The sequence below is a fragment of the Lycium ferocissimum genome, chromosome 10, assembly GCF_029784015.1.
Source record: "Lycium ferocissimum isolate CSIRO_LF1 chromosome 10, AGI_CSIRO_Lferr_CH_V1, whole genome shotgun sequence".
In the NCBI taxonomy this organism is placed as follows: Eukaryota; Viridiplantae; Streptophyta; class Magnoliopsida; order Solanales; family Solanaceae; genus Lycium; species Lycium ferocissimum.
This window is the reverse complement of record NC_081351.1, coordinates 16,222,014-16,247,502: the sequence shown is the minus strand read 5'-3', so window position 1 is coordinate 16,247,502 and position 25,489 is coordinate 16,222,014. Positions and strand designations below refer to the sequence as shown.

General features: G+C 33.5%; 2 protein-coding genes across 4 annotated transcripts; both read left to right on the top strand.

The window, feature by feature from the left end:
• Positions 1 to 6,809: 6,809 nt before the first annotated feature.
• Positions 6,810 to 11,888, top strand: LOC132032609 (uncharacterized). 3 transcript variants are annotated; one of them, XM_059422258.1, is made up of 10 exons: positions 6,810 to 7,190; positions 7,836 to 8,233; positions 8,334 to 8,447; positions 8,573 to 8,698; positions 8,791 to 8,934; positions 9,453 to 10,035; positions 10,135 to 10,279; positions 10,701 to 10,999; positions 11,102 to 11,335; positions 11,440 to 11,888. In XM_059422258.1, the coding sequence occupies exons 6-10, from the start codon at positions 9,854 to 9,856 to the stop codon at positions 11,471 to 11,473; spliced, it is 894 nt and encodes a 297-aa protein (XP_059278241.1). In that variant the 5' UTR covers positions 6,810 to 7,190; positions 7,836 to 8,233; positions 8,334 to 8,447; positions 8,573 to 8,698; positions 8,791 to 8,934; positions 9,453 to 9,853; the 3' UTR covers positions 11,474 to 11,888. The 3 variants fall into 3 exon arrangements, 2 of the variants coding, with proteins under 2 accessions (XP_059278241.1, XP_059278240.1); XM_059422257.1 differs by having other exon boundaries at positions 6,811 to 7,190; positions 10,132 to 10,279; XR_009408549.1 differs by having other exon boundaries at positions 6,815 to 7,190; positions 10,132 to 10,203.
• A 5,157-nt stretch (positions 11,889 to 17,045) lies between these two features.
• LOC132032608 (uncharacterized protein At2g33490) lies at positions 17,046 to 24,962 on the top strand. The gene is made up of 10 exons (XM_059422256.1): positions 17,046 to 17,375; positions 18,448 to 18,520; positions 19,599 to 19,673; positions 20,279 to 20,340; positions 20,425 to 20,493; positions 21,254 to 21,282; positions 21,362 to 21,569; positions 21,896 to 22,153; positions 22,976 to 23,029; positions 23,672 to 24,962. The coding sequence occupies exons 1-10, from the start codon at positions 17,271 to 17,273 to the stop codon at positions 24,575 to 24,577; spliced, it is 1,839 nt and encodes a 612-aa protein (XP_059278239.1). The 5' UTR covers positions 17,046 to 17,270; the 3' UTR covers positions 24,578 to 24,962.
• The last annotated feature ends 527 nt before the right edge of the window (positions 24,963 to 25,489 follow it).

Genomic DNA, 25,489 nt, shown 5'->3' with positions numbered 1-25,489 from the left:
TCAGTCCATGTTGATTATCGTAATCGACGCAATTTGTGTTTACTTATGTACTCATTCTAACAACTCCATTTGATTCAAAAGTTGACAATTTGTTGCATCTTTGGCCAGATCCCACTGTTCGACCTTGACTCCAAAGGAGGTACCAAGAACTTTTAGGGTCTAGTTGGAAAGTCATTTCCTAATTGAATTTGATGCAATTATTAGGGCAGTAACACAACTTAATAATTACAGAGGTTTGTTTGTGTTAGTGTCAAGTTTTTATGATGACAATTTTAAATTTATTTGTGTAGGTATAGTAATTAAATCGCACAAGGAAGCAAAGGACATCAACAAAGTTGATTACATGTATAAAAAAAGCCCACAAGGCCAGTAAGAAGGAGTCCAACAGTCGCATAAATAAGATGGGCTTACACAAGTCCAATTTAGTGAAGACTTTACAGCCCTACAATTGGGTACTGCTATATGGCAAATATCTTAGTGGCTACGGAAGAGATCTTTACAGCTGCAAGCAGTACCAAACAAGTTCAAGGAAGGAAAGAAGATCTGCGCAATTAAAGGAGGAATATTCAATCAAGTGTAACAACCTTCTTGATTGACAATGCAGCTCCATTACACAAGGAAAGACGCACTAAGAAGTAAGAGCTCCAGCCTTATTCTTGGAAATAGGATCACTAATTCCTTTTTCCAAGGATTAAATCCCTTGGGTTGATATCTCTGCGTGAAGAGCCTAAACAGCTACAAAAGGCTGCTTCACAAAACAAGAAAAATATACTCAGTCTCATTCTCTCAGTGCTCTGCTTTACTTTTCATAAACATTGTATGTCTGTGTGATCTATAGTGTAGAAAAAAAGAAAGGAGAGTTATAGTATAACTTGTGAGGCTTTGTATAAAAAAGATTAAGAGTGATTTGAGTGTACACGTAGGAGCTCCATTCCAACCTCCATTGTACCAAACCTTTAACAAAGAGCTGCAGAGAACACCCTTGCAACCCAAGGGGACTGGACTAGGATTCACATTGAATCTGAACCAGTATAAAATATTTAATGTCATTTATCTTCTGCATTTTTACTTTAGCATTCTCTAAGTAAATAGTCGACTACTGATTCAACCTAGTCGACTAACGGACGAAAAATTACAATTCACCCCCCACCCCCCCTTGCACTTTCAGTTTGTTTGTCATAACATGATTACAGTGTACTCTCTCTGTCCATGTTTACTTATCTATGTTTGACTTGACTCAATCCTTAAAAAATAATAAATAAAATAGTAACTTTACTATATCACCCTAATTATTATCCCATAAGTCATCTAAATGTTGAGAAATGAATTGAAAATGATTAGTACTTAATAATAAGTTAAAATAGACAGAGACAGATCCAGAATTTAAACTCTATGGGTTCAATTTTAAGATTATTAGCGTTTAACCAATTATTATATTTTTAAAGTTATGAGTTCATATCTTCTATTTATTGTAGTTTTAGTAAAATTTTACTCATAGATTTATGCTCCGCGTCGATAATTATGAGTTCAATTGAACCCATAAGTATAACGCTACACACGCCTCTGAAAATAGGTATAAAATGAAAAATTACCTCTTAGTTTTCCAAACTGGATAATTATTGTATTAAAACACACCTTAAAGCGGACTAGGCCAACTTTCAGTTGTTCCCTTTTCCTACCTAAATAATCATCATCTATTCAACTAGTGTATTTTAAACATAGATGGTGCTAGTTCAGGAAGAAAAAGGGAACAACTGATTGTTGAGGTGTGAAACTCGCAAAAAAAGTAATAATTCAGATTTTGTAACTTAAAAAGTAAAGCTAACAACCCTTCTTATTTTGCGTGTTTTGTTATGGACTTCTCATGGCTAGTTTTGGATCGATTTTTGTTAAAATCAAAATCAAACGAATTTAGATGGTTTTTTTATTTTTTAAAATCAAACCAAATATAATACATATTCATCAGTGGAGTTATTGTAGGTTTGATTTTTTATTTTTAGAAAATCTAATGGTATTTCTCTCTTTCATTTATTTTTTTCGTACAATTAGGAAAGACTTGTCCATTCTTTTTCAACTTTACCATTTTACTATTGGAGCTATAACTTTTTTGAATTATGGGAAAAATGTCATAAGATCTATAAGCTTTAATCAAGTGAATAGAGTCTATAAGAAATACAACTTTTTTTTAGGAAAATATCATAGTTGTTTTGAATAAATGAGTTTAGATTCATGAATTTCTTCTGAGAAATAAGCTTAAGTTTAAAGTTTATTAGCCTAATAGAGGTGAAGAAAATTTTGATGAAAAAGTAAACAAAAGTACTTTAAATTATTTATAAAAATTAATATATTATATATATATATAATTATAAAATTTGTGTATATTATTTTGTCAGTTTTGTTCGTTTTTTCTTGGTTTATTTTTAATAAAATCAAACCAAACCAAATATTGTGGATTTTTCAAAATTTAAAACCGCACCAAAAAACCAAACGACTATCGATTTATTTAATCGGTTTGATTCGATTTGCGGTTTGGATATATTTTTAACCAAACCATAAACACCCCGCTCATGGTATTAGTGAAAGAATCAGGTAGTAATTGAAGTTTTGTTAAGATACTAGTTTGGTTGGTAAAGTGTCAAAATCATGGTTGTTAAACTTTGATTTTTTTGTTTATTGTTAAACTTTGAATTATATTAGAGTAAACTTTCATTTTCATCCTTTTCTAGAAATAAAACACTAGCTTATAGACGTCTTGCGTTGTATATTATTTTTTTTGGTTTCAAATATTCTCAAAATACTTTTTAAAAAAGGGAAAAAACAGACTTTGTTTAATTTAGGAAAATGCAGATGCAATGTGGTTGAGGGTGAAGGGTGACAAGTGACAACAAGTTTATTGGCAGAATAAGAGAATTGGAAGATTCAAGTGGTGGTCTTTTCTTTCTTTTTTCCCATTAATAATATCCCCTGAAAAAATAAATACGAAAAAATTGTCAATATGACAAATAATGAAAAATTGAAATTGAAGGGGTCGGTAGCGATAAAATAGTAAACAGATCAAGATGCATTTCTAAGATAATCAAACAATGTTTTCATGTTTTTATGTGTAATTATGAATTACTTCACTGAATACTCTACTACTTCTCGCCAGTATCCGTATTGAATAATTTTGTCCATTTAAAAATTTTAATCGATGAAAAAAGACCCAGGTTTTCTTAAAAAATTACATCAATGTTCTTTGGTCTTAAATAAAGCTAGATTTTGGGCTCGCAATTCCTTAGTCAATTGGATATAAATTTTAGTGAATTACAAAATTCAAATTACATACTATTAGAAGTTTGAATTTAATAAACGGTGTTGCATTCCAAATTGGTTCCTTCTTATAATTTGTTTGGGCAAATTTCTGAAATATCAAAAGTGTTTATTTTGTTTAAAAAGTGTCTATTTTAGAGAATTGAAGTATTTGACTAAGCTAGAGGGCAGCCCGGTTCACTAAACTCTCGCTATACGCGGGATTTAGGGAAGAGTCGGATCACAAGGGTCTCTCTTGTACTCAGCCTTATATTGCATTTCTGCACGAGACTGAAGTATTTGATTAAGCTTTTAGAGAAAAAAATAAGCGCTTCTTAGTAATATCAAAAATTGTTTTTCACAAGCTAAAAAAGTAACTTTTCTCCAAAAATACTTTTGGAACTTTTGTCAAACACAAATTCCTGTTGTAATATTGGCAAAAGTGTCTTTCAAATTGATTAGCCAACCACGAGCATCCAGTATTTGGGGCAATATAATCCTTAACGCAAGGTCATCCTATCCAACTTTCAGACATTAAGATACGTTTCAAGTGTGAATGATGCCTATCATATAAACTGTTATTATTTAAAATATTCATTTTTTTAAAAAAATACTTCTGACAAAATTTAAAATAATCAGAAATTTGAAAACCCGACCAAAGACAGCCATTAATTTCCGTCCATATTATTGTGCATACAACACATTTATTAGTCATTGATTCCCGAATAGTCAAGCCCTTTAATTAAGTTGTCTTTGAAAAGTTCCTTGAATTTCTTCACCTCGCAATTCCTTAGTCAATTGGATACAAATTTGAGTGAATTACATTTTCCGAGAGATTACATACTGTTAGAAGTTTGAATTAAATAAACGCTATTGCATTCCTAATTAAAACCTTCTTATAATTTGTTTGGGCAAATTTCTGAAAAATCAAAAGTGTTTATTTTGTTTAAAAAGTGTCTATTTTAGAGAATTGAAGTATTTGTTGGGATCGAAATAATCAGGGCGTCATGCGAAAGCTTACAATTGTAAATCTTAACGGCGATAAATCGGACAACAAAGAAAATATACTAAAACGCATAATATTATAATATGATTTGGTCAATTGACCTACATATCGAAAACTAATATAAAGAAAGACATAAAACTGTGGAGAGAATAACCTCCCCATAAACAAGACTCTCTAAACGACTAAATTGTGGACGTTATTGTGTTCTGTTGTATGAGAGATTCTTCAATTTATAGAGGTCCAAAATCTTTTCCTCCAAAAAAAGAACTAGCCAAATATGGATGAGAATTATATTTTTCTTTCAAGGAAAAATAAAACTCAAATATGGTAAGAAAATCAGGGCAAAACCCTAACAGTATTTGACTAAGCTAAAGGACAGCCTGGTTTACTAAGCTTTCGCTTTACGCGGAGTTAGGAAAGGGCCGGATCACAAGGGTCTACTGTACACAACCTTATACTGCATTTCCGCACGAAGCTGAAGTAGTTGATTAAGCATTTAGAGAAAAAATAAACGCTTCTTAGTAATAACAAAAGTTGTTTTTCATAAGCTAAAAAAGTGACTTTTTTCCAAAAATACTTTTGGAACTTTTTGTCAAACACAAATTTCTATTATAATATTGAAAAAAGTGTCTTTCAAATTGATTAACCAAACACAAGCATCCTGTATTTGGGGCACTCTAATCCTTAATGTAAGGTCATCCTATCCAACTTTCAGACATTAAAATACGTTTCAAGCGTAGATAACTATAATATAAACTGTTATTATTTAAAATATTTTTTTTGAAAAAAATACTTCTGACGACATTTAAAATAGTAAAATTTACTTGGTGTAACTACCCCTAAGACTTATTTATGGATAATATCTAACCTTTTTAATATTTATGATCCATAAATATATTTTTCAAATTTTACACTTCATAGCTACCCCACTTTTTTACTAAATAACCGTGCAGTACCATATCCCTGTTTAGACGCATAGTTCCCAAATATACTCTATCTCTCTCCCTAAATACATGCAATTAACTCCCAATTCGCCCCATTTCTTCCATAATTCAAATCAGTTTCTTTCACTTCTTCAATTATCAATTCCGTTTTTCACTCTCACATAACTTCACATTATTTTTACAGTTTCTAAGTAAAACATTTACCAAAAATAGGTAAGTTTTTTTTTTCGGTTTTGATTTTGTATACTGTATTTCAGATATTTTTTAGCAAGATGCATGTTGTTTGCTGTTTTTTTTATTTTTTATAAAATTCTCTGTTGCTTTAATTTCATCATTCTCAGATATACAAATCATCCATTCTTAGTGTTGTTTTTCCTCAAGATTCACAGATTCGATTTCAATGGCTGAAATTGGCTCTCCGGGCACGAGAACTCGAGGTATAGAAAATATAATAGATGGTCCTAGTTTCTCTTTGGGATTTACTCAACAAGAAAACCCCATTGCAGGAGGGTCATCTTATGCTGAGACGCGTAGCAAAAAAATCAATGATCCAAGAAGGACGAAACAACATCATGATTCTCATGATGATAAAGAAACAGAGAGGAAACAGTCAGCACCAGATAAAAAAGTTTCTCAAGTGCCGCTACGAAGAAGAGAAAGGTTACCAAGATCGTTTCACGGAGGCAAGGGCAAAAAAGTAGTTCGGAAAAAACCTTCAATTGATGTAGAAGACGATGGAGAGGTATTTTTCCCCTTTTCATGAATGTATTTCAATTCACCAGATCTATATTTCCCATATATTTATGTGTATTTTTTTTCGTATTTCCTTTGGTTTTGAATTATTTATGTGTTTTTCAATTTGTTATATACATTTTATCAACTAGTAGTTATGTTTTTGAGTTTTGTTATATTTTTGTTTTTAATCTGGGTTGGACATTCTATCAGTATAATTGTTCATTATATTTCAGTGTATTTCAGTGAATGTCAAAAATACAGCATGTTTGTTATAGATTTTAAGACTCTAGCAGTTGTGTTTCTTTGTAGTTGTGATTTCTTGTTTTTAAATTTTTGTATCTTAGCCTCGTAGGGAAAATTGACTGTGTTTTACATATGTCATTTATTCCAGGATTCTAGATTTTTGGTCATGAAGCAGCCTGCTGTGGCCCCATCTATGCAAAGATACAACGAACGTCAATGTAATCAGTGACATTAGGGGTTAACTAAAGGGGGTTGGTTAGATGGACAAGTTTGGTACTCTATTTTTGGGAAATATCTCAGAATGCAGCATATGGATGTACAAGCACAGTTGTTCAGGTGCTTCATGGTTAAAGAGCTTAAGGGAAGTACATACGAGTGCTTTACATTTGAAATAAATAGAAAAGTATTGTGTTTTAGCATTAGAGAATTTGCACTAATCACTGGATTGAATTGTGTCTCCGACGCAAATGAGTTTGTATACGATAAGACGGAAAAAAATAGGCTTATGGATGATTATTTGGGTGAAACATCTGATCACATCAAAAGAGACGGTGATTGAGTGTTTCAACAATACGATTGGGAGGACAAAGGCGAGGACACGGTCAAGATGGCCATATTGTATTTTATAAATACATTCGTATTCACGCGTGAGCCCGTTCGATCGAACATACCTAGGATACATTTTGACGTTGTAGAGGATGGGAGATATGTTGATTATCCTTGGGGCAAAGAGTCCTTCAAAGAGTTGGTTACAAGCATCGATCGAAATATCTCGACTTCAAGCAATATTATAGGATTCACGGAATGCCAATTGCCATGCAAGTTTGACTGTATGAATCTTGTTCAAAAGTCCATCCAATATTGCAATTAAGTCGGGGAATTTAATTCCAAGAATCTTGAATTGGCGGACTGTTGAAGAAAGACCGAAATTTGATGCTTTGATGGAAGGCATGTTTAGAGATGACATACACCCGGTAAATTTTACACATGCATTCCTTTTTTTTTTTTTTTTTTCTAACTGTATTTGAATCAAAGTTTATTCATTTGCATCCCATTGTATATCACTTGTATTTTCCATTTATATTTATTGTATTTCAGTATATTTCTCACTCTATTTTACTGTAATGTAGATCATCACTTTTTCGGGGGGGGGGGGGGGTAATCATATGTATTTCACTATATTTTTCATCGACTCAGTCCTCTATATCACTGTTATTCTCATTATAGCCCCCAAATATCATAAATGTTTTCATATATTTTTTTTTTGAAACCATTATATGTATCTATACAAATATATTTCATTCAATTTCTTTTGATGTACTTAATGTATATCACTTGTATTTTTCATATATATTTATTGTATTTCAGTACATTTCTCACTCTATTTTGTAATGTAGATCATCACTTTTTCGGGGGGGTAATCATATGTATTTCACTATATTTTTCATCGACTCGGTCCTCTATATCACTGCTTTTCTCATTATAGCCCCCAAATATCATAAATGTTTCCATATATTTTTGTTGACACCATTATATGTATCCATACAAATATATTTCATTCAATTTCTTTTTATGTACTTAATGTACATCTCACTGTTTCTAATTTTTTTTATTCACAGATTTGTACTTTTGATGATGTTGTTCCAACCACTGCTGAGTTGGAACGACTTAATTTGCCTCCTGTTGTTTCACAAGCTATCCCCAACCCAACAGACGGAGTTGAAGTTGCTGAAGGCAACGAGATGGTTGATGATGACTATGATGACTTCAGTACCACACCACCACACAATGTAAGGGGTAAACAGCAACAATGGTTTGCCGTATCTGATTCACCGCCTCATAAGAAACGCAGAAAGGTTTCAGTTACAGATTCTACTATTAGGAAACAACCAACCCGGAACAAACCACTCACAACATCGAAGGACACTTCGATATCAAGGCATCGTGATGTCCAAACAGCGACCAAAACTGATGAGGTGAAACTGTCAGACAAGAGTTTCAAGCTTTTAAGAAAGATGTAAGTGTTTTGTCTTCCTTTTTTTTTTTTTTTTGGTAATATATTTGCTTTGTTAAGGGTTTTGAAAATTTTGACGTATTGTTCTGTCAAAAACACGTAGGTATCTGCTCAGTTTACTGATCTTAACAAGTCCATGGATGATATTCGCAAGTGCATCGATGACAACTTCAAAAAGGTTGTTGAGGTAATAAAGGGAAATCAAACCTCAGAAAAGGTAAATCCAAAATAAAATTGATTTTATTCACAAAATACAGATTTTGAATGAAAAAGCGTTCCCATACTTTTACGAATAATATATATATATATATATATATATATATATATATATATATTTCCAAGGCTGCCGATAGTGAAGCTCTGGTAAATCAATACGAGGTTGGCATACAATACTCGCATGAATTCAATCAAGAACAACATTATGCCAAAGAGACATCAACTGTCAAAGATGGTATTGATGAAAATAAGGTAAAAACTACCCTTTAACAATATGTACTTTTTGTAATTTGTTTTGTTATACATATAGGAACTCACAATAATATATATTATTGGAAAAGAAGATGAAGGTTGGAGGCACAATGTTAATTGGTGATGTTTCTGGTGTTGGAATGCGCCGAAGTACACAAAGTGGGGATATTTTAAAGGCTTCAACTGAAGAGATTCAAGGTAGCGGTGAAACACCCCCGAAGCCAACACAACCACAGGTACCTAAGAACAAAATTTGCTTTTTTTTTTTTTCTTCAGAATCCCAATTTTGGTTCTGTAAAAGGATGTGGTACGCACATGTTTACTTGTATTCACATAACAAGTTTAGTATATCTCACTGTATTTCTAACACTAATTTGTATATTTCACTGTATTTCTAATCTTTTTTAGTATATTTGACGACGTATTTCACTATATCTCTAATTGTTCTTACTATATTTCAGTGTATATTTCACTTGTCACAACATTTTTTTGTATTCTACTGAATTTCACTGTAACTTTTTTTAGTATATTTCACTGCATCTCTAACACTTTCTAGTGTATTTCACTATATTTCTAACTCGAGTTTTTATACTTCAAATTATATTTCACTGTTTTCTAACTCATTCTTGTATTCCAGTGTATTTACTGTGCACTGAACACTACACTGATTTTATTATTGTATATCCCAGTGATGTTTTTAATTCGTTTTGAATTTGTATTTTGTTGTTTCACTGAATGTTTTTAACTGGTATAGGGTGAGACAGTCATGGTGCATACACATGTGCCGGTTCTGGCTGTGCAACAAGGTAGGGTAAATGATAATGCAGAATTTAGTGCATCAGAGCAAATGGTAGCAGAGTTGCTAATCCAGTGTCCTCTTGCCACTGTGATTCCACTTGGTCCCCCTGCAATACAAGTCAATGATCAAGCTGATCCCTATATGTTTAAGACCCCTCAGAGCAGCAAAGTTGAGAACGTTGTACCAAATTCTCAATGGTTAATTCCTGATGATCAATTACCCAGCCAACTTGGAGTACAACCAACAACGGGGCAAGGTTCAACTGCTGAAGTAGCACAACCTTCAATCGAAAATACTGAACGCCGAATGATTGTCCACCCAAGCATTGTGCGAGATAGGAAACCTACAAATACACTATGTCCCCTTTCATGCCAAATTATAGCTCAGCAGGATCTTCTGCAAGGTCTTCTGTCCCTATCAAATTTGAAAAGAAGCACCCCTTTGTAGAACATCCAATCAATGCCCCTGTGGACACGGCGTATTTTCAAGAATATGAAAATTGGCTCAAGAAGGATCTGTTATTAAGGCATGATAAAAAGTAAGTTTTTTTAAGATTACGTTTCCTTAAAAATATGAAAATGTTTTTTATATAAGATTTCTAATCATATGTTTCTTTTTGTCTGTTGATATATAGAAGAGACAAGGAAAACCACTATAGAAAAAACAAGGAATTAGTGGATCCTGAAGACGTCGATATGTCACTCAAGTTAGGCGCCACACTTGTTAAAGACAAAAACTGGTTCTACTTGTTATCAATGGAAGGGAAACTTTGGAATGATGAAGTTCGTTTTTTTTTTAACAGAATTTCCTTTTTCCATTTGCATGTTTCAGTGTTTATTTTACAATGTATTTCGTTAAATCTTCCTAATTTTCACTGTTTTTTCTTCATGTATTTCACTGTCTCTATCATATATTTTCAATGTATTCTACAGATCGACTTCACTGATTTCTCACCCTTTCATTTTACTATGTTTTTCAAAATGTGTATTTCAATGAATCTTATCCTATATTTCACTATATATACCATTTGTACCTTTCGTGCTGTTTTTTTTTTTTTTTTAATAACATTCTATTATATTTCTACTGTTATATGCTTCTGTTTTTTTTCCAGTAGTTTTGCTGTATTTTTTTCAATATATTTCAGTGTATTTTAATGAAGTATCAAGCGAGATTCTTGATCGCCCCTATATTTATTTAAAAAAGCATCTTGATGTTATTTTTTATTACCTCCGTAAGAAAGGCAAAAATGAAGATAACAGCACATATAAATATACCACCGTCAGCTGTATACTACATACCATAATCACCGAGATTTACCATGCTTGGAAAAATCCCGAATTATCCACAAGTGTTACTAGCAAGGAATCTGATGTATGTGTGTACATAAACGGGTACAGGTTGATGGGTAATGTACCATGGCATATAGTTGACAACGTATTAATCCCTGTCAATGTGAAAGAGGAAAATCACTGGATTTTAGTGGTAATATCATTCATTGACAGGTGTGTATTTGTTATTAAACATACGCTATAGAAATAATGAAATACACTTCTATAATGTATCTTTTTGTTGTTTTCTTATATTTGTTTCTGAGTTTTGCGCAGATGTCTGTATGTGTACGACTCATATCGAGTCATAGGGGGGCATGATGCCGTCGTTAGGAGAGAAGTAAACATGCTGGCTACCCTTGTGCCACATCATCTACAAATGTCCGGTTTTTATGAAAAGAAGAAGGATATAGATTTTCAGAATCACCCCGCTTACAAAAACAGAGCACTAAATGACGATTTTGATGTCGTTAATGTGGACGATCTACCACAACAACCCCCTGGAAGCATGTATGTTTTTTTTTTTTTTTTTTTTGAAATACAGATTCAATAACATTGTTCTTCTTCTAAAATTTTACTAAAGCACGAATAAATTTTTGTTCATTTGGTTTCAGGGATTGTGGTGTATATGTGATGACTTTTCTTTGAATTCTTGAGCTCGAGTGAAGGCATTCCAGTCAATATTGATTCAAAGTTTCACCATCAGAGATATGGTGCACTTCTTTGCGACTATGCTTGGGGAAAGGCAAACCAGAATGCGAGAAAGTGATAACGAGCAACCTTGACAAGACCAGTCAGGCCTATAGTTGATTACGATGCAGTGAATATAGTAGATGACGTAGAGTAGATGTTGGGGTAGATTAGATGTTGTTTAGTTCAAGACATTTTTTCATGTGTTTTTGATGTTGAGCATTAGTGTTTGGATCAGTTAATATTACTTTTAGACAATATCTTTTTCTTTCAGAATACAACGAGTATGGTGTTGTGTTTTGTTTAGTGTTCTCGGATGTTATTAAATACACTCGTATTCTGACTGCAGTCATTTCGTGTTTGTTTGTTATAAGTACGCAATACATTTCCTTATTCATTGTATATCTGGTAAGCTTCTTTTTTTGGAAAACCAGAAATGCAGCAACCAAGTCATATATATTGCAATACAAGTCAACTGGTTCATAAGTTCATGTGTGTTCTTTAAAATGTATTCCCCAACAATGACACTATATTAAAATACAAGGAAATAAATTGAAATACAGAGAACTCCAGAATGCTTTCCCTTTGTATTATAATTCGGCCAATTTGTTCTGTATGAATCAAATGTATTCCCACAACAATTATTGCACATATAAAGTCATTTTTTGAGGCACAAGTATTGACCAATGTATTTCAATTTTATTTCATTGTAACTTTATATTGAACATATTAGTTCAATTCTATAACATAACACCAGTGAAATACATCACAGAAAAGAAAAAATGAATTCAAGATGGAATACATTTGATTTTTTTTTTAAACATCATCGGACAACTGTCCTAGAAATAAAAACACAAATGAAGACTAGACATTTATTTCTTCTTCTTAAGTGGCTCATTACCACACGAACGCCTGTTATGACCAAGACGCCCACATGTACTACAAGCATTCCTGCGTTTACCAATCATCAGCTCCATTAATGGCTTATCCCTCTTCTTTTTTGGCCTACCAGGAGGTCGCTTGTATCTCGGTGGAAGAACAACCTCCTCCAATATGTGTGTTGGAACATTCCACTCACTCTCATCGGGAAGTGGATCAATCGGCACATTATACGTATTCACCACTGTATTTGGCTTGAATAATTCTAAGCAATATGCATCAGCTGTTAGATTTTTACTCTTTAATACAGCCCAGGCATGTGAACATGGTATTTCGTCCATTTGGAACATCCCGCAATTGCAAGTTTTTCTCTTCAAATCAATTATGAAACGCCGCGGTCCATCATTAACCGTATAAACATATTCAGTTGATGCTTCAACCTAAGAAACATGCACATTCAACAACAAAATACTTTTCATAAACTTAAAGGAAAACTTAAGGCAGTTAGCTAAATACAACAAAATATAGAAAAATACAGAGAAGTATACCCTGAGATATAAACAAACCAGTTTTATCATCAAGAAAAAACTTACCCTCATGCGTAACGATTTATACTTGTTCATTGAGAGCATTTCTTGGTATCGTCTCGAAAGTGTTGAGAATGTGTATGTACCATTTTACCTATTTGTGCAATTCCATCTCCTAAACATCCTCCTAACTTCTTCAAGGAAATCAAATACAGGCAACTTTCTTGCCGCTACTAGTTTTCCATTAATACATTCCGCTATATTCGAAGTCATCGTCCAACCTCTGTTAACAGGTGAATATAGCCGAGACCATTTCTCCCTTCCACCATCATCCAAATATTCCTTTACCCGTATATCAACATTCTCAATCTTTTCCATCAGTTTATCGAACTCATCCTGTGTGTATGCTTTGGTAAGTGAATAAAACACAGGACTCAATACTTCATCATTCGACTTGTATTTCTTAGTCACATTTTTTCACAAATGCCATATGCAGGCCAAATGAGGAACAGTGGATACACCGCTTTGATTATGCTTTCGTGTCTGTCGGATACGACACACATGTTATCCCTAATACCATAAGCTAGCTTGAACTGCTCAAAGAACCAAGTCCAGGACTTATCATTTTCCGAATCTATCAAACCATATGCCAGTGGTAGAATATTACATGTATATACATTTGCATTTTAAAAAGTTAATCCATAAACTGTGTATTTTTATCAGTCTATATTTTAAGTCTAGATAAGAGTAATGTAATCTATATTTCACAGTATATTTCGGTTTATATAATGTATTTTTAGTTTATATTATTGAAATTAAACACACAGGAATACACATACCTGCACCATCCAAAGTACTTGCGGATACAAATGTACCATTATACGTGCTTTTAAGGTGTGCACCATCCACTACCACTATTGGTCTACAACACTCGAATCCCTTTATGAATGCTTTGAGTGCTACAAAGAAATACAGAACTCATTTTCACATGATTTATGCATTTTAACATGTGATCCAGGATATGTTTTATCTAGGATATAGACATATGCCGGCAATTTATTGTATGAAACAGCAGGATCCCCCCTCAAAATCATTCATAGCTTTTTCTCTAGCTCTCCGAAGCCAAAGCATATAAGAAACATCTACGCCGAATTCATTTTTTACGTCGTCCATTATATCCCTGTGGCGACTTTCCGTTCGTGGTTCGCTATTTTCGGCTTAACAACCGATTTCCCAATAATCCAACTTGTTGCTTGCCTCTGTGAATATACCTTGTACTTCAAAGGGCATGCATGTTCGTCATGGAAATACCTAACTCTGAACAGTTCAGATTTTCCAACACTTGACGCTCGTAATTTCCATTCACATTCAGGCGACATACATACGACTGTATAGCTACAAAATAAAACATAGATCAGTATGAAGTCATTCTCAGTAACGAGCAGTTTGTAATGCATTTATTATCTCCCGCAAAGTTAGAATATGGAAAGCACATACCTTATAGCATTTGATCTCTCAGTTTTGAAATTGAATCGTCCTCGAATAGCATAATTTGCCATTACAAGTTTCAATGTATCCTTATCCTTGTAAATTTGATCTACAAAAATTTCCTTCTGTTCTGCGTTGGAAATAATCAATTTGTTGTCCTCATCTAAAAATACAACAGACTTTTCCACAATTTGACGGATCGAATTCATTAGAATCATACGCATCCGTATCCTCCAAATTATCATCGTATCCAAGTTGAAGCACATCGTCTCTAAAAACACACTCACCAGTTGCAATCTCCTCAACATCATTATCTGTAATACTAACGCACAATGGATACATCCCCAAAACACTTTTTTCCCCTCTTAAGCTCAACATACACCCTAAGTCCCATATCGTTGTGTATTTCCATTGGTTGAGTATCCCCCTCAACAACATATTTTATTGAGATTTTGTTTCTGCAACTATCCAGACCAAGTTGAGTTGAAATCGTAGCAACCAGTTCATCGTATTTGCAATAATCACTGAATACAACTGCATCTATTTTGTAGTTAACATAACAATTTTGATCGTTCCAAAAATCAGAATGTCGGATCAAAGCGGTTGCGCTGGCCATTTATATCATTACAAATAGAGCGATACGTTGTAATCTGATCTTCCTACTGCTCTCCACTAGAACAACGTATCTCCAATCAGATTGTTGAAAAATTTAATAAACGAAAGGGATTTTGCTGTATTAGCGCAAAGCAGATTGTTGAAAAAAAAAATATTAAAAGAAAGGAACTTTTGCTATTTTTTGGGAAAGATAAGATGCTGATTTTGTTTTTCGAATTCAAAAAGTATTTGAAGGGAGTTAATTTGATTGACAGACGTTAGCTGTAATGGAACCTCATGAGGTTTGCGTGAATCATGGAACCATTAATACAAATCACCATTTAATTTGGAAAAGATTCTTATTGCCATAAATATAGTCGTTTTTTACTCAACAGCCGATCTATATATCAATGTATTTCACTATATTTCAGCCAGCCGAGATTCATCTGAAATATATCAAAAACTAGCTACGAAAAATAAATATTCAACGTATAGCTATAACTTGTTAGAGACTACTAAAAGGTAGCTATTTGTGTAAGTTTTACTTTAAAATAAGCAAAAATTTGAAAACCCGACCCAAAAAGCCATTAATTTCCGTCCATATTATTGTGCCTACAACACATTTATTAGTCATTAATTACCGAATAGTCAAGCCCTTTAACTAAGTTGTCTTTGAAAAGTTCCTTGAATTTCTCGACCTCGCACTATATTTCATTTCCTGGAAAAAGTTTGACTGGTCAAGGCTTTATATAATTTTTTATTTAAATAAAAAGAATACGAGTAAAAGGAAAACCTTAAGAAACTACTTGGAGACCAAACTCATTAATGAACCCTTGACCATGAAAAATTAAGTCAACCTTTTCATCAATCGTACATAAATGATCATTATACTCTTTATTTTATGAATTTTCCTAATTTGTCGCAAAAATGACATATTTGTATCCATTAGAATAAGATAATTTGTTATCTTGTTTGACATGACTTGTTAAACTCTATTTGATACTCTCAATCATTTAATTTTACGTGTCTTTTTGATAGAATACTGAATTTGATAGGCAAAGAGACTTTCGAATCTTGTAATCTTAAACATTTCAGTTAAAAATGTGTGTAATGTATCAGAATACACCTTCAATCTTGTGAGCTTAAACACTAACATGTAAAGTATTAAAACTAAAAAGTTACTACATATAAAATATAATATCTTTTATAAATAGATTAAAAAAGAAAGTAAGATACATTAATTGAAATCGAGAGGTTATTAAAAATGAGCTTTTAGAAGGACAAAGAAATTAGAAATGATGCGACTATGGGAAACTCTTACCATCTTTCTTGTAAATATTAATATAATTTTAATAACTTGCTCATATTTTATCTGTCCTAAGTTATGTAGTACACTTTCAATTTTTTTTATTGTCGTAATTAATAATTAACATACACTTTCCTTTTTAATCTATCTAAAAGATATGTTACCTTAATACATTTAAGAATAATTATGATTTTATAACTCGTATTTTATTCATAAATGAGATGATTGATAGAGATACAAATATAAAATTTATTTTAGACTATACATTTCAAAAGTTTATACTTCTTGTAAATATTGTTCTCAAACAAATACAACAAAAAATTCAGAGAAATTCCAACAGTGGAATAAAGTGCACACAGACTTTACCCTACCTCATGAAGGTAGAGAAACTGTTTCCGAAAGGTCCTCAACTCAAATGCAGCAACTCAAAATAGTCATAAAAGAAAATATGACAGTGAAGAAAACATGAAACTAATAAGGAAAACAGTACAAATAAATTATTCGTGCTCAAACAAATAATTTAAGATAAATTAGGACAGAGGAGTATTTTTTTAATTTATATGTCAAAAAGTCTAAATTCCATGCTTAGTTAATTAATATCACCATCATATATATAAAATAAAAAAAGGAGAAAACGATATTCAAAAAAATTCCAAACCGCTTTGACGTAAACCACAAAAACCAATAAACATACAAAAATGTCCTTCACGTTGATTTTGACCAAAATATTGTGACACGCTTCTCTTTCTTTCTTTCTCTCTTAAATCTCTCTTGTTGTGTCACATTAGGTTTATTTCCCAAAACAACAACAACAACAACAACAAACAATTCATTAAATTTCCAGTATAATATCATTCAACACGTCTTTCCCTCTTTTTTTTTTTTTTTTTTTTTTTTTTGTGTACATGTTTATATTTATTTCTGTGTATCAAAATTAGAGCAAAAAAACATAAAAAATAAAATGAAGACATCATTGAAGAAATTGAGAGGATTGGCTACACTTAGACATGAAAGAAAAGAAAGAAGGCTACGTCAACCATCTGATGAGCTTGCTATGGCTACTCAGGTTTTTTTTTTTTTTTTTTTTTTAATTTATTTATTTTTTCAAGATTTGGTTAATTAATCCCAGATGCAATTTTTTTTAGGAAAATGAAAATTAATTGAATTAAAATAGACAACCCCAATTAGTTTTCTTGAATAGAAATGAATGAATATGGAGGATTTAGGATTTTTAATATATGGGTTGTAAATTATTTGTACACATTAAATGACAATTTTATCACAGATATAGGGTTCGAGCCAAAGTTACTGAGTTCGAATTGATTTTTTTGCTTAGTGGGTTGTGAATAGATTATTTGTACATATTAGATGAAAATTGTAACAGTAATAAAGGGTTTTGAGCCAAAGTTATTAGGTTCTGCCGAACTTGTATATACTACACTGGCTTCGCCCCAACTAGTTTGGGAGTGAGTTGTACACAGGTAAATCCTGCTCCTGTGCAATAGCTCGCAAACCACACAAGAGAGATAACCGGCATTAGGCAAGCCCCGTGTGTCGAGCTCGACCCAGAAGGCGAATTCCCTGGTGTCATAGACAAGGGGTTTCGAACCTGAAACCTCCATTATGAAAGTCTCATGCTCAACCAACTGAACCACCCTTGCGGGTGAAATGTTCACTTTTTATTGCATTATTATAATTAATCTTGAGCACTGGTATTGCAGGAAAAGCGTTTTCATTGTAGGTATCTGAGGTGTGTGAACTTGGGGCATGTATAGGTCCTATACTTGTAGTTAGCCCCAAAGAAGTAGTGAATCGATGTTCATCATCGTGCTGCAATATTGTGAATTGTTTTAGCGGACACTATACGGAAATGCTGTTTGTTTTAGACAATGCCGGGATGTAAATAAAATTTTCATTCTCTACCACTTAGGGTCTCCTTCAGGAATTAACGATGAGTATATGATTTCCTAATCCTCTGTTCTAATCTTCACTTAATTTATGTATAGACGAGAGTTCCTTATAAGAAATCTTCACTCAATTTATCTATAGATGTATTGTATAGATGAGAGTTATGAGAATTACTTTATCGATTTTCTGGTTAAAGTTTGGTCTTTGACAGTTGCTTTCACTTCTCCTAGGATATGGAAGAAATGAAAGATTGTTACGAGAGGTTACTTTCTGCAGCAGCTGCAACTGCAAATGGCGCATATGGTAATTTATAGCCCTGTTCTTCCCTCCAGTTTCTGACTAGTGCGTGTTATCTTTTGAAGTAACTTTACAATATGATAGTATCTGCATTTCATCTTCTTAGAGTAGCTTCAACTTGTAAATGCTTTTATGAATATTTCCATATATTCTATTAAAATCGAGAATCCCTGAGGGCCAGTTGGCACATTGATCGAAACTCGGTGTGTAACAGGCCCGCCCCTATGCCCTTCTCCACTTAAAATACTAGGTTGTTGTCTATGACAGGGTGAATATTTCCATCTTTTCTACCTTAACTTTGTGAAATCAGGAGAAATTTTGAGAATAATTCATGGGCTAGAAGCATACGTATTCCTAACTACTTTTCACTTTTTAAAATGATCCACATAATAGTGGGCGCTATAAACATAAAACATTGGAGCAGAGACCTATGTTTCATTTTACATCTGTAATAGGTTCAAGCATTTAGCTCCAGTGGAACACATTGGTGACGTTATGTTCCTTCTCGGGGCTCCTTGAAGTGCTATTGCAACTCATGTAGCCAAATTAGAAAAGAGTTATTCCTTAACAAGGTTACTTATCAAAACAAAATAAATGGAGTTATTAGTTAACATAGGCTTTTTAATGAATCAAATAGGGAAGCAAAAGTATTACCTACCAAATTGAAGCCTAACTAAACGCTGTTTTATCCATCAAACTATCTAATTTCTAGTCTTGCTTGCTTGAACTTTTCAAAAATGGAATAATTTGCTTACTGTACATGCAAGCTTGAACTTAAATTTTATTCTTTGATCTGTCAAAAGAAAACAAATTAGCTTAAGAAGCTCTGTTTCTGCTTACTTCAATCAATTATCACATTAACATTTTAATGTGTAATACAGTTTGAACAATAAACAATGACGTACTGGTTAAATATAATCTCCATATTTATTGTACATTAGTATGCCATGCAGATGCAGATGTGTTTCTTGTTAATCAGCAGGGTTTATTCCTCCGCTTTCATCTTTGTTTCTTTCCAGTTGGATTCCTACTTTTGGAGAACTTTTTGTGTAAGTTGTATTTAATTGTGATAGTCTATTTTCAGAATTTTCCGAATCGCTGCGAGAAATGGGCGATTGTCTTCTTGAGAAAACGGCATTGAATGATGACGAAGAAAGCGGTGAGTGTGAAGCATTACTATGTTTAGTTGATGAATTGTGTGAGCAAGTCGAGTAATTTTCTCAGTGAGTCCGACTCAACTAAATATTTAAGTTTTTAGAGAGGGGACACTTTTATTTATTTGTTTTAGGAATGCATTTGTCGCATATGGTTCTAATTGTTTTTCTTGGGCCAAGCACATTCAAAATTTTCTTTATTATGGATTTATGGGTGTCATTGCCTGCTGTGAAACCATGTTGAATTGTTAGAATCGTCTCATTTAAAGCATAACCTATTAGACAGGGGACACTTTTAATTATTTGTATTACATCTACAACATTGATAATAGTTATCGAGCAAAAGATAAAAGGACCTCAGAAGAAAAGTTCCATGATGTCCGTTCTGTTGAAGGGGTCCTCATTGCATGATCGCAGACCTGATTAGACACCGAATCAAGAGAAATAGATTATGCTAATCGTGGTTTCCTTTGTTCTTCAATCATAATGTGCACATCTTTGGATTGCTAGAACTCATTATATTGTTATTTATACTGCATTGCAATTTCTCATTATCCTTTTTTTTTGGGTCAATTTTGATTGTTAATTCAAGTGGTTTCGATATGAACAGGTAAGGTGTTACTAATGCTGGGCAAATTGCAGTTTCAGCTTCAGAGACTTGTAGATAACTATGTGAGTACTAGAAGTTGAATGTAAATTATTTTCGAAGCTCTTGAAAATACCCTATTTTGATGAGTATTCATGCTCTCTTTTCAGCGCTCTCATATTATCAAGACTATTCAAGTCCCTTCAGAATCCCTTATCAATGAACTGCGCATAGTTGAGGTCAGTCATTTGGATAAAGCAACTCTAGCTATGTGTTATTTTTCCTATACTGCTATCTGCGGTTTCTAGAGCTTCAGTTCTTAAAGAAAAAATAAAATAAACAAGCAAAAGTATCAAAATGATGTGGAGGTGTAACTGAATCTCTTTTGCTCCTCACCTACTCTTTACTTGGTGTGATCGTTGACTTGTCGTAAACGATATATTATATAAAACACATCCTCTTTTTGGAAATGCTTGATTCTGGTGGTTGCATATGAAGCCAAGGATAACTTAAATGGCTTTTTAAATCCATTGATGTCACGGTGAATGTAGAATAAGTAGGAGGAAAGATGATTGCACTCTGGGAGATGTACTAGTGTACTAATAAATACCTTCTCAAAAAATAGTGTACTAATAAATATAGCTTTTATTTTGCTCGTCTGTCTTAACTACCTCCTGTATTGAAATTTTATTTTACTAGATTAAAAAAAAAATAGTGTATAACTTTTGCCACTTGTAAAGTCATCTACGTTGAATACGTGCTTACTGTAATACGAAGACCAAGGAATCTGATATTACTAAAATTGACAAGGCTAAATAGTTTGTCATTTTGTCTCCCCTTTTGGTGGTAGCTAGTAACAACTCGGATTAGGCTTCCATAAAAACATAGTTTGTGTGTTGACAATAGATATTGTTTCTTTGCTTGCATTTTTCTCATGCTTAAAAGTCTTCCATACTTTGACTGCATCAGCATTTGACGTATTCTTTCTTCTTTGTGAAGGATATGAAGATGCAATGTGATTACAAGAGGTAAAAAACTGGATTATTTCTAATCATATGTGTATCTTTTCTCTATGTGAGTGTCCTCTCACTCTCTCTTCTTTGCCAGAGGAGTGTATGAGAAGATGTTGCAAAAATACAGAGATAAAGGCAGGATAAAAGGCACTAAGGGAGAAAATATTTCTTCCCACCAGCTGCAAGTAGCTTGTGAAGAATATGATGAGGGCGCTAATGTTTTTGTATTCCGTATGAAGTCCCTCAAGCAAGGACAATCCCGCAGCCTTTTAACACAGGCAGCTCGACACCATGCTGCTCAGGTACTTTTTTCCGTTGATGTTAATGAAAGGGGTAATCACATTTTTGGACTGCTCAAAAGAATAATAGCCAATAAATGTATAGGTTTTGTATATTAAGTAAATATACACATGATAAACATATTGTATACACAAAATATGCATATAATATACAAAATCAGCATATAGGTTTTGTATAATTTGGCTAGCACCCTTAATTTATTTCGACCGATGGGCCAAAAATGAAAAAAGCGCTTGAAATCCCTTAAGTTTCATAGTGAACCAAAGTGTATGCTTGCGCCTTATTTAGGGTGGTTGTTCATAAGCTTTGGCTTGTTTTTTCAAATCAGTTATCTTTCTTCAAGAAAGCCCTCAAGGGACTTGAGGAGGTTGAGCCGCATGTCAAATTGGTGACGGATATGCAACATATTGATTACCACTTCCGTGGGCTTGAAGAAGATGGTGGAGATGATGCTGGCAATGATGATGATGATGAAAACAATTCCGAGGATGACTCTGATGATGGTTCTGAATCGCTTGATGATGGTGAACTCAGTTTTGACTATGGACAGACTGACCAGGTTTATCCATCAGCCCATTCAATGGAGGTAACTTTTTTTTTTTTTCCTTTCTTTTTATTCTTGGATTTATATGGAAATTCATGAAATTGTTCTTTTTTATTTGAAGAGTGGTAGTTCTGAATTGTAAATGGTCCGTGTACACGTCTGAGGGGGCGAAAGATAAAGTTATACCCTTGTCGATGACTGGTCAAATTAATCACCTTATCTTAAGTAATGTTGGTTTCTGTCTTGATAAATAGTAATACCCCACCCATCACATCTTGTTAGACCTTATTCCAATTTTGACCTTCAATAACATTCCATTTGACCATAAATTTTTAAATTGTGTTTATATAATATTTTAGTTCAAGAAATTAGTGTTTTGAGTGATATTCATGTAGTATTTGATTTTCTAAATAAGAATCCCATTTTTCTAAACAAGAATAATAAAATTCCCATAGTAGATTGAAATTAATCAAATTGACATCTTAATCCAGATTAGATTATACAAATTTGGATTGGGAAGGAGGTAGTGAGATTGGAAACGGCCGATAATCATTCATCCTTTATTGTATCTGATTCTTGTTGCTAGCTCTCAATGATATCTTGAAATCATTTAGTGGAGAGCCTATTTTACATATCGTACTCAATTCAATTGAAATCATACCAGGATTAAACTTCAAAACACTGATGCTTGATGCGATAAATTAAGACTATTCCTGATTCTCTACATTAGTTTGTTGTTTGTACCATCTGCTTAAATACTATCCTTTTTGAATAATTTGTTTTTCATTAGTTACTATAAAAATACATGCACCAATCAATACTTTCACTGATCAAGTGGTTGTTGACAACATGATGTTTCTGCAGTTGGACAAGGTGGATGTTGCAGCTCCTGAAGTTGCTTCAAAGGGTGTATCAACGGTACTATACATTATCTTCACTGACCTCCTTTAGCAGTATAAATCCATTCTTTGGATCCTTGCAATGTGTTTTATGAATTAAATCTCTTTCATCTTTATCAAAAAATGAATTGAGGCTTTTATTTTTTTGATATAAACAAAAGATGAATTCAGTATGCAGTTTACAGTTTTGGTCCTTTAAGTTTGCCAAAAGTTAACACCTTTAGTCTCCATCAAATATTTAACAATTTGTATTTGTTAGATTTGGCAAAAATAGTGAAAAAAAAGATTTAACCAAAAACATCAAGAAAGTCCCATCAAATCCATAATATGAAACATTAAAAACTGCACTAGACACTAAAAAACTATTAAAAAATACACCTCAAAAAGCTGCGGCATACTCTAGAAATAAATAAAAAATGGCAGAAGCTGCAAAAATGTACCTCCAAAAGGGAGTTTCCGCTAATTTCCTTTTTCTTAATTCCCGTCAAATCTAACAGATAGAGTTTGGTAAATATTTTATGGGGACAAAGTGTTAACTTTTGACAAGCTCAAGGACCAAAACTGTTAAATACATACTTAAGGGACTATTTTGAACCTACCCTCAAACATAAGAGACTATTTTTGGCATTTTCTCTAATATTTCTTCTGTGGGGTTTTATAGGAAAATCTCAATAGGAGTCATGGTGGAAACAGTTTTTCCTTCTTCAGAGATGTCAACAGCACTAAATCAGCACCACTTTTATCTGGGAGGAAACCAGATCCTGCTGAGGGTCCCACGCGAATGACTTCGTCACTTTCAAACAAGTTTCAACCATGTGTTCTACCCACACCAGCTGAGGCAAAGATTCCAGATTCAGTAAAATCGTATAACGTAGACCCTCAAACAAGGCGAACTAGCCAGAGTACTAGCGTAGCTCATTCGTGGTATTCGTCCCCTTTGGATCAGTTCAAACATGAAAAGCTTATGTCAGGTGAGAAGTTATCTAAAACACAATCAGTTCCCACAGAGAGCAAAAATAGTGCAAATCCTGGTTGGTTGCCCCCTCCATTGTCAGAAGGCCTCTCATCTGCACAGCATGATTTGTCCAATGCTAAAAAGGTCAAGAGACAAGCCTTTTCTGGTCCATTGACAGGGAAGCCATGGCCCAAAAAGCCCGTTGTTTCTTCTGGTAGTCCAATTGCCTCAACCGGATACCCTCTGCATTTTTCACTGCCTTTCTTGCATACGTCAATGCCTGAACCACCTTCATCGACCCCTAAGTTATCTTCACGTACTTCTCTCATGTCATCTCCTAAAATAAGTGAGCTACACGAACTACCTAGACCACCAGCTAAATTATCTTCTACAAGACCCTTACGTCCGGTTGCTCACTCAGGACCTTTGGTTTCAAAAGACAATGAACATAAAGCGGCAGTGTCTTTACCAACACCTCCAGCTCTTCCTCGCAGTTACTCCATACCATCCAGGGGTCAGATAGAAACAACACTCCATGTTTCTAAGCCACTAGATGATATGGTTTCACCTCCTTTAACACCAATAGCCTTGGCGAAAAACCAGCATAGCTAGTCAAATTAGAGGTGTAAATAAGAGAGCCACCAGTGATTTTCTGGCTTTTCTAAGGGAGCTTAATCGTTCTATCGGTGAAATCCAATTAGGGTGAATTGGTGAAAGGCAGCATTTTGCTAGGGTATCCTAATGTGTAGAGCAATTGAGTCTTCCATTGCTTCTGAAATATGGTGGCAGTTTTGATTTTACCATAAAGTATATCTGTTTTGCTTGTCTTCATCTTGTAACTATTTGTAGCTTCTATGAGACCACAATTAGTGGCTTAGACAGCCGTTTTTAACATCTCTTCTGTAAATATCTTACAAGTAACCTATCAAGATGGAGAAAAAGAGTACCAAGAAGGGAGAACGTGAAACTCTGCAAATAATACGTTTTCGTTTACTTGTCGGTAAGTTGTAATAGGTGTGGATGATTACGGTTCAACTGACATATGCTAATGACTTTTAGTGAGAGAACTGGAACATTTCAAAGTTCAAACTTACTTTTGATGAATGTAACATAAGTGAGCTGTTGTTCAAGCATATTGAAAATAATTAGATTGATTTAATGCTCACTTTAAAGGGGACAACAGAATTCCTCAAGAAGTAAATGCCAGAAATAGTGAAGAGATCTCTACTGAACCTTAGACCATCAGCAAAGGCAAAGGAAACAGTCAGGAAACACAAGAAGAAAACAATTCTCTGCTGGGTTGTGACATCAGAACAAGTGGACAGCGCACCCACAGAGTATCAAGCTATGTTGGACTTACACCAATTTTCCTTGTTTCCACTCACTACTGAAAACTATGTACCTTTGTTTTACAATATAAAATCAGCACTGATATTTGTAATTTAAACAATAAACAAGAAGAACAGAAACGCTGTTGTCTCATCCACACCAAAATTATCAAGAAAGAACCCTGAATGTTACAAA

Bases quoted from the DNA above. Each gene is read 5' to 3' on its own strand.
- LOC132032608 (XM_059422256.1), top strand. From the start codon at position 17,271: ATGAAGACATCATTGAAGAAATTGAGAGGATTGGCTACACTTAGACAT. The intron at 18,521-19,598 runs GTAATTTATAGC...GTCTATTTTCAG, and splicing joins AACTGCAAATGGCGCATATG to AATTTTCCGAATCGCTGCGA. The intron at 23,030-23,671 runs GTACTATACATT...GGGGTTTTATAG, and splicing joins CTTCAAAGGGTGTATCAACG to GAAAATCTCAATAGGAGTCA.
- LOC132032609 (XM_059422257.1), top strand. From the start codon at position 9,854: ATGTCCCCTTTCATGCCAAATTATAGCTCAGCAGGATCTTCTGCAAGG. The intron at 10,036-10,131 runs GTAAGTTTTTTT...GTTGATATATAG, and splicing joins TTATTAAGGCATGATAAAAA to AAGAGACAAGGAAAACCACT. The intron at 11,000-11,101 runs GTGTGTATTTGT...AGTTTTGCGCAG, and splicing joins GTAATATCATTCATTGACAG to ATGTCTGTATGTGTACGACT.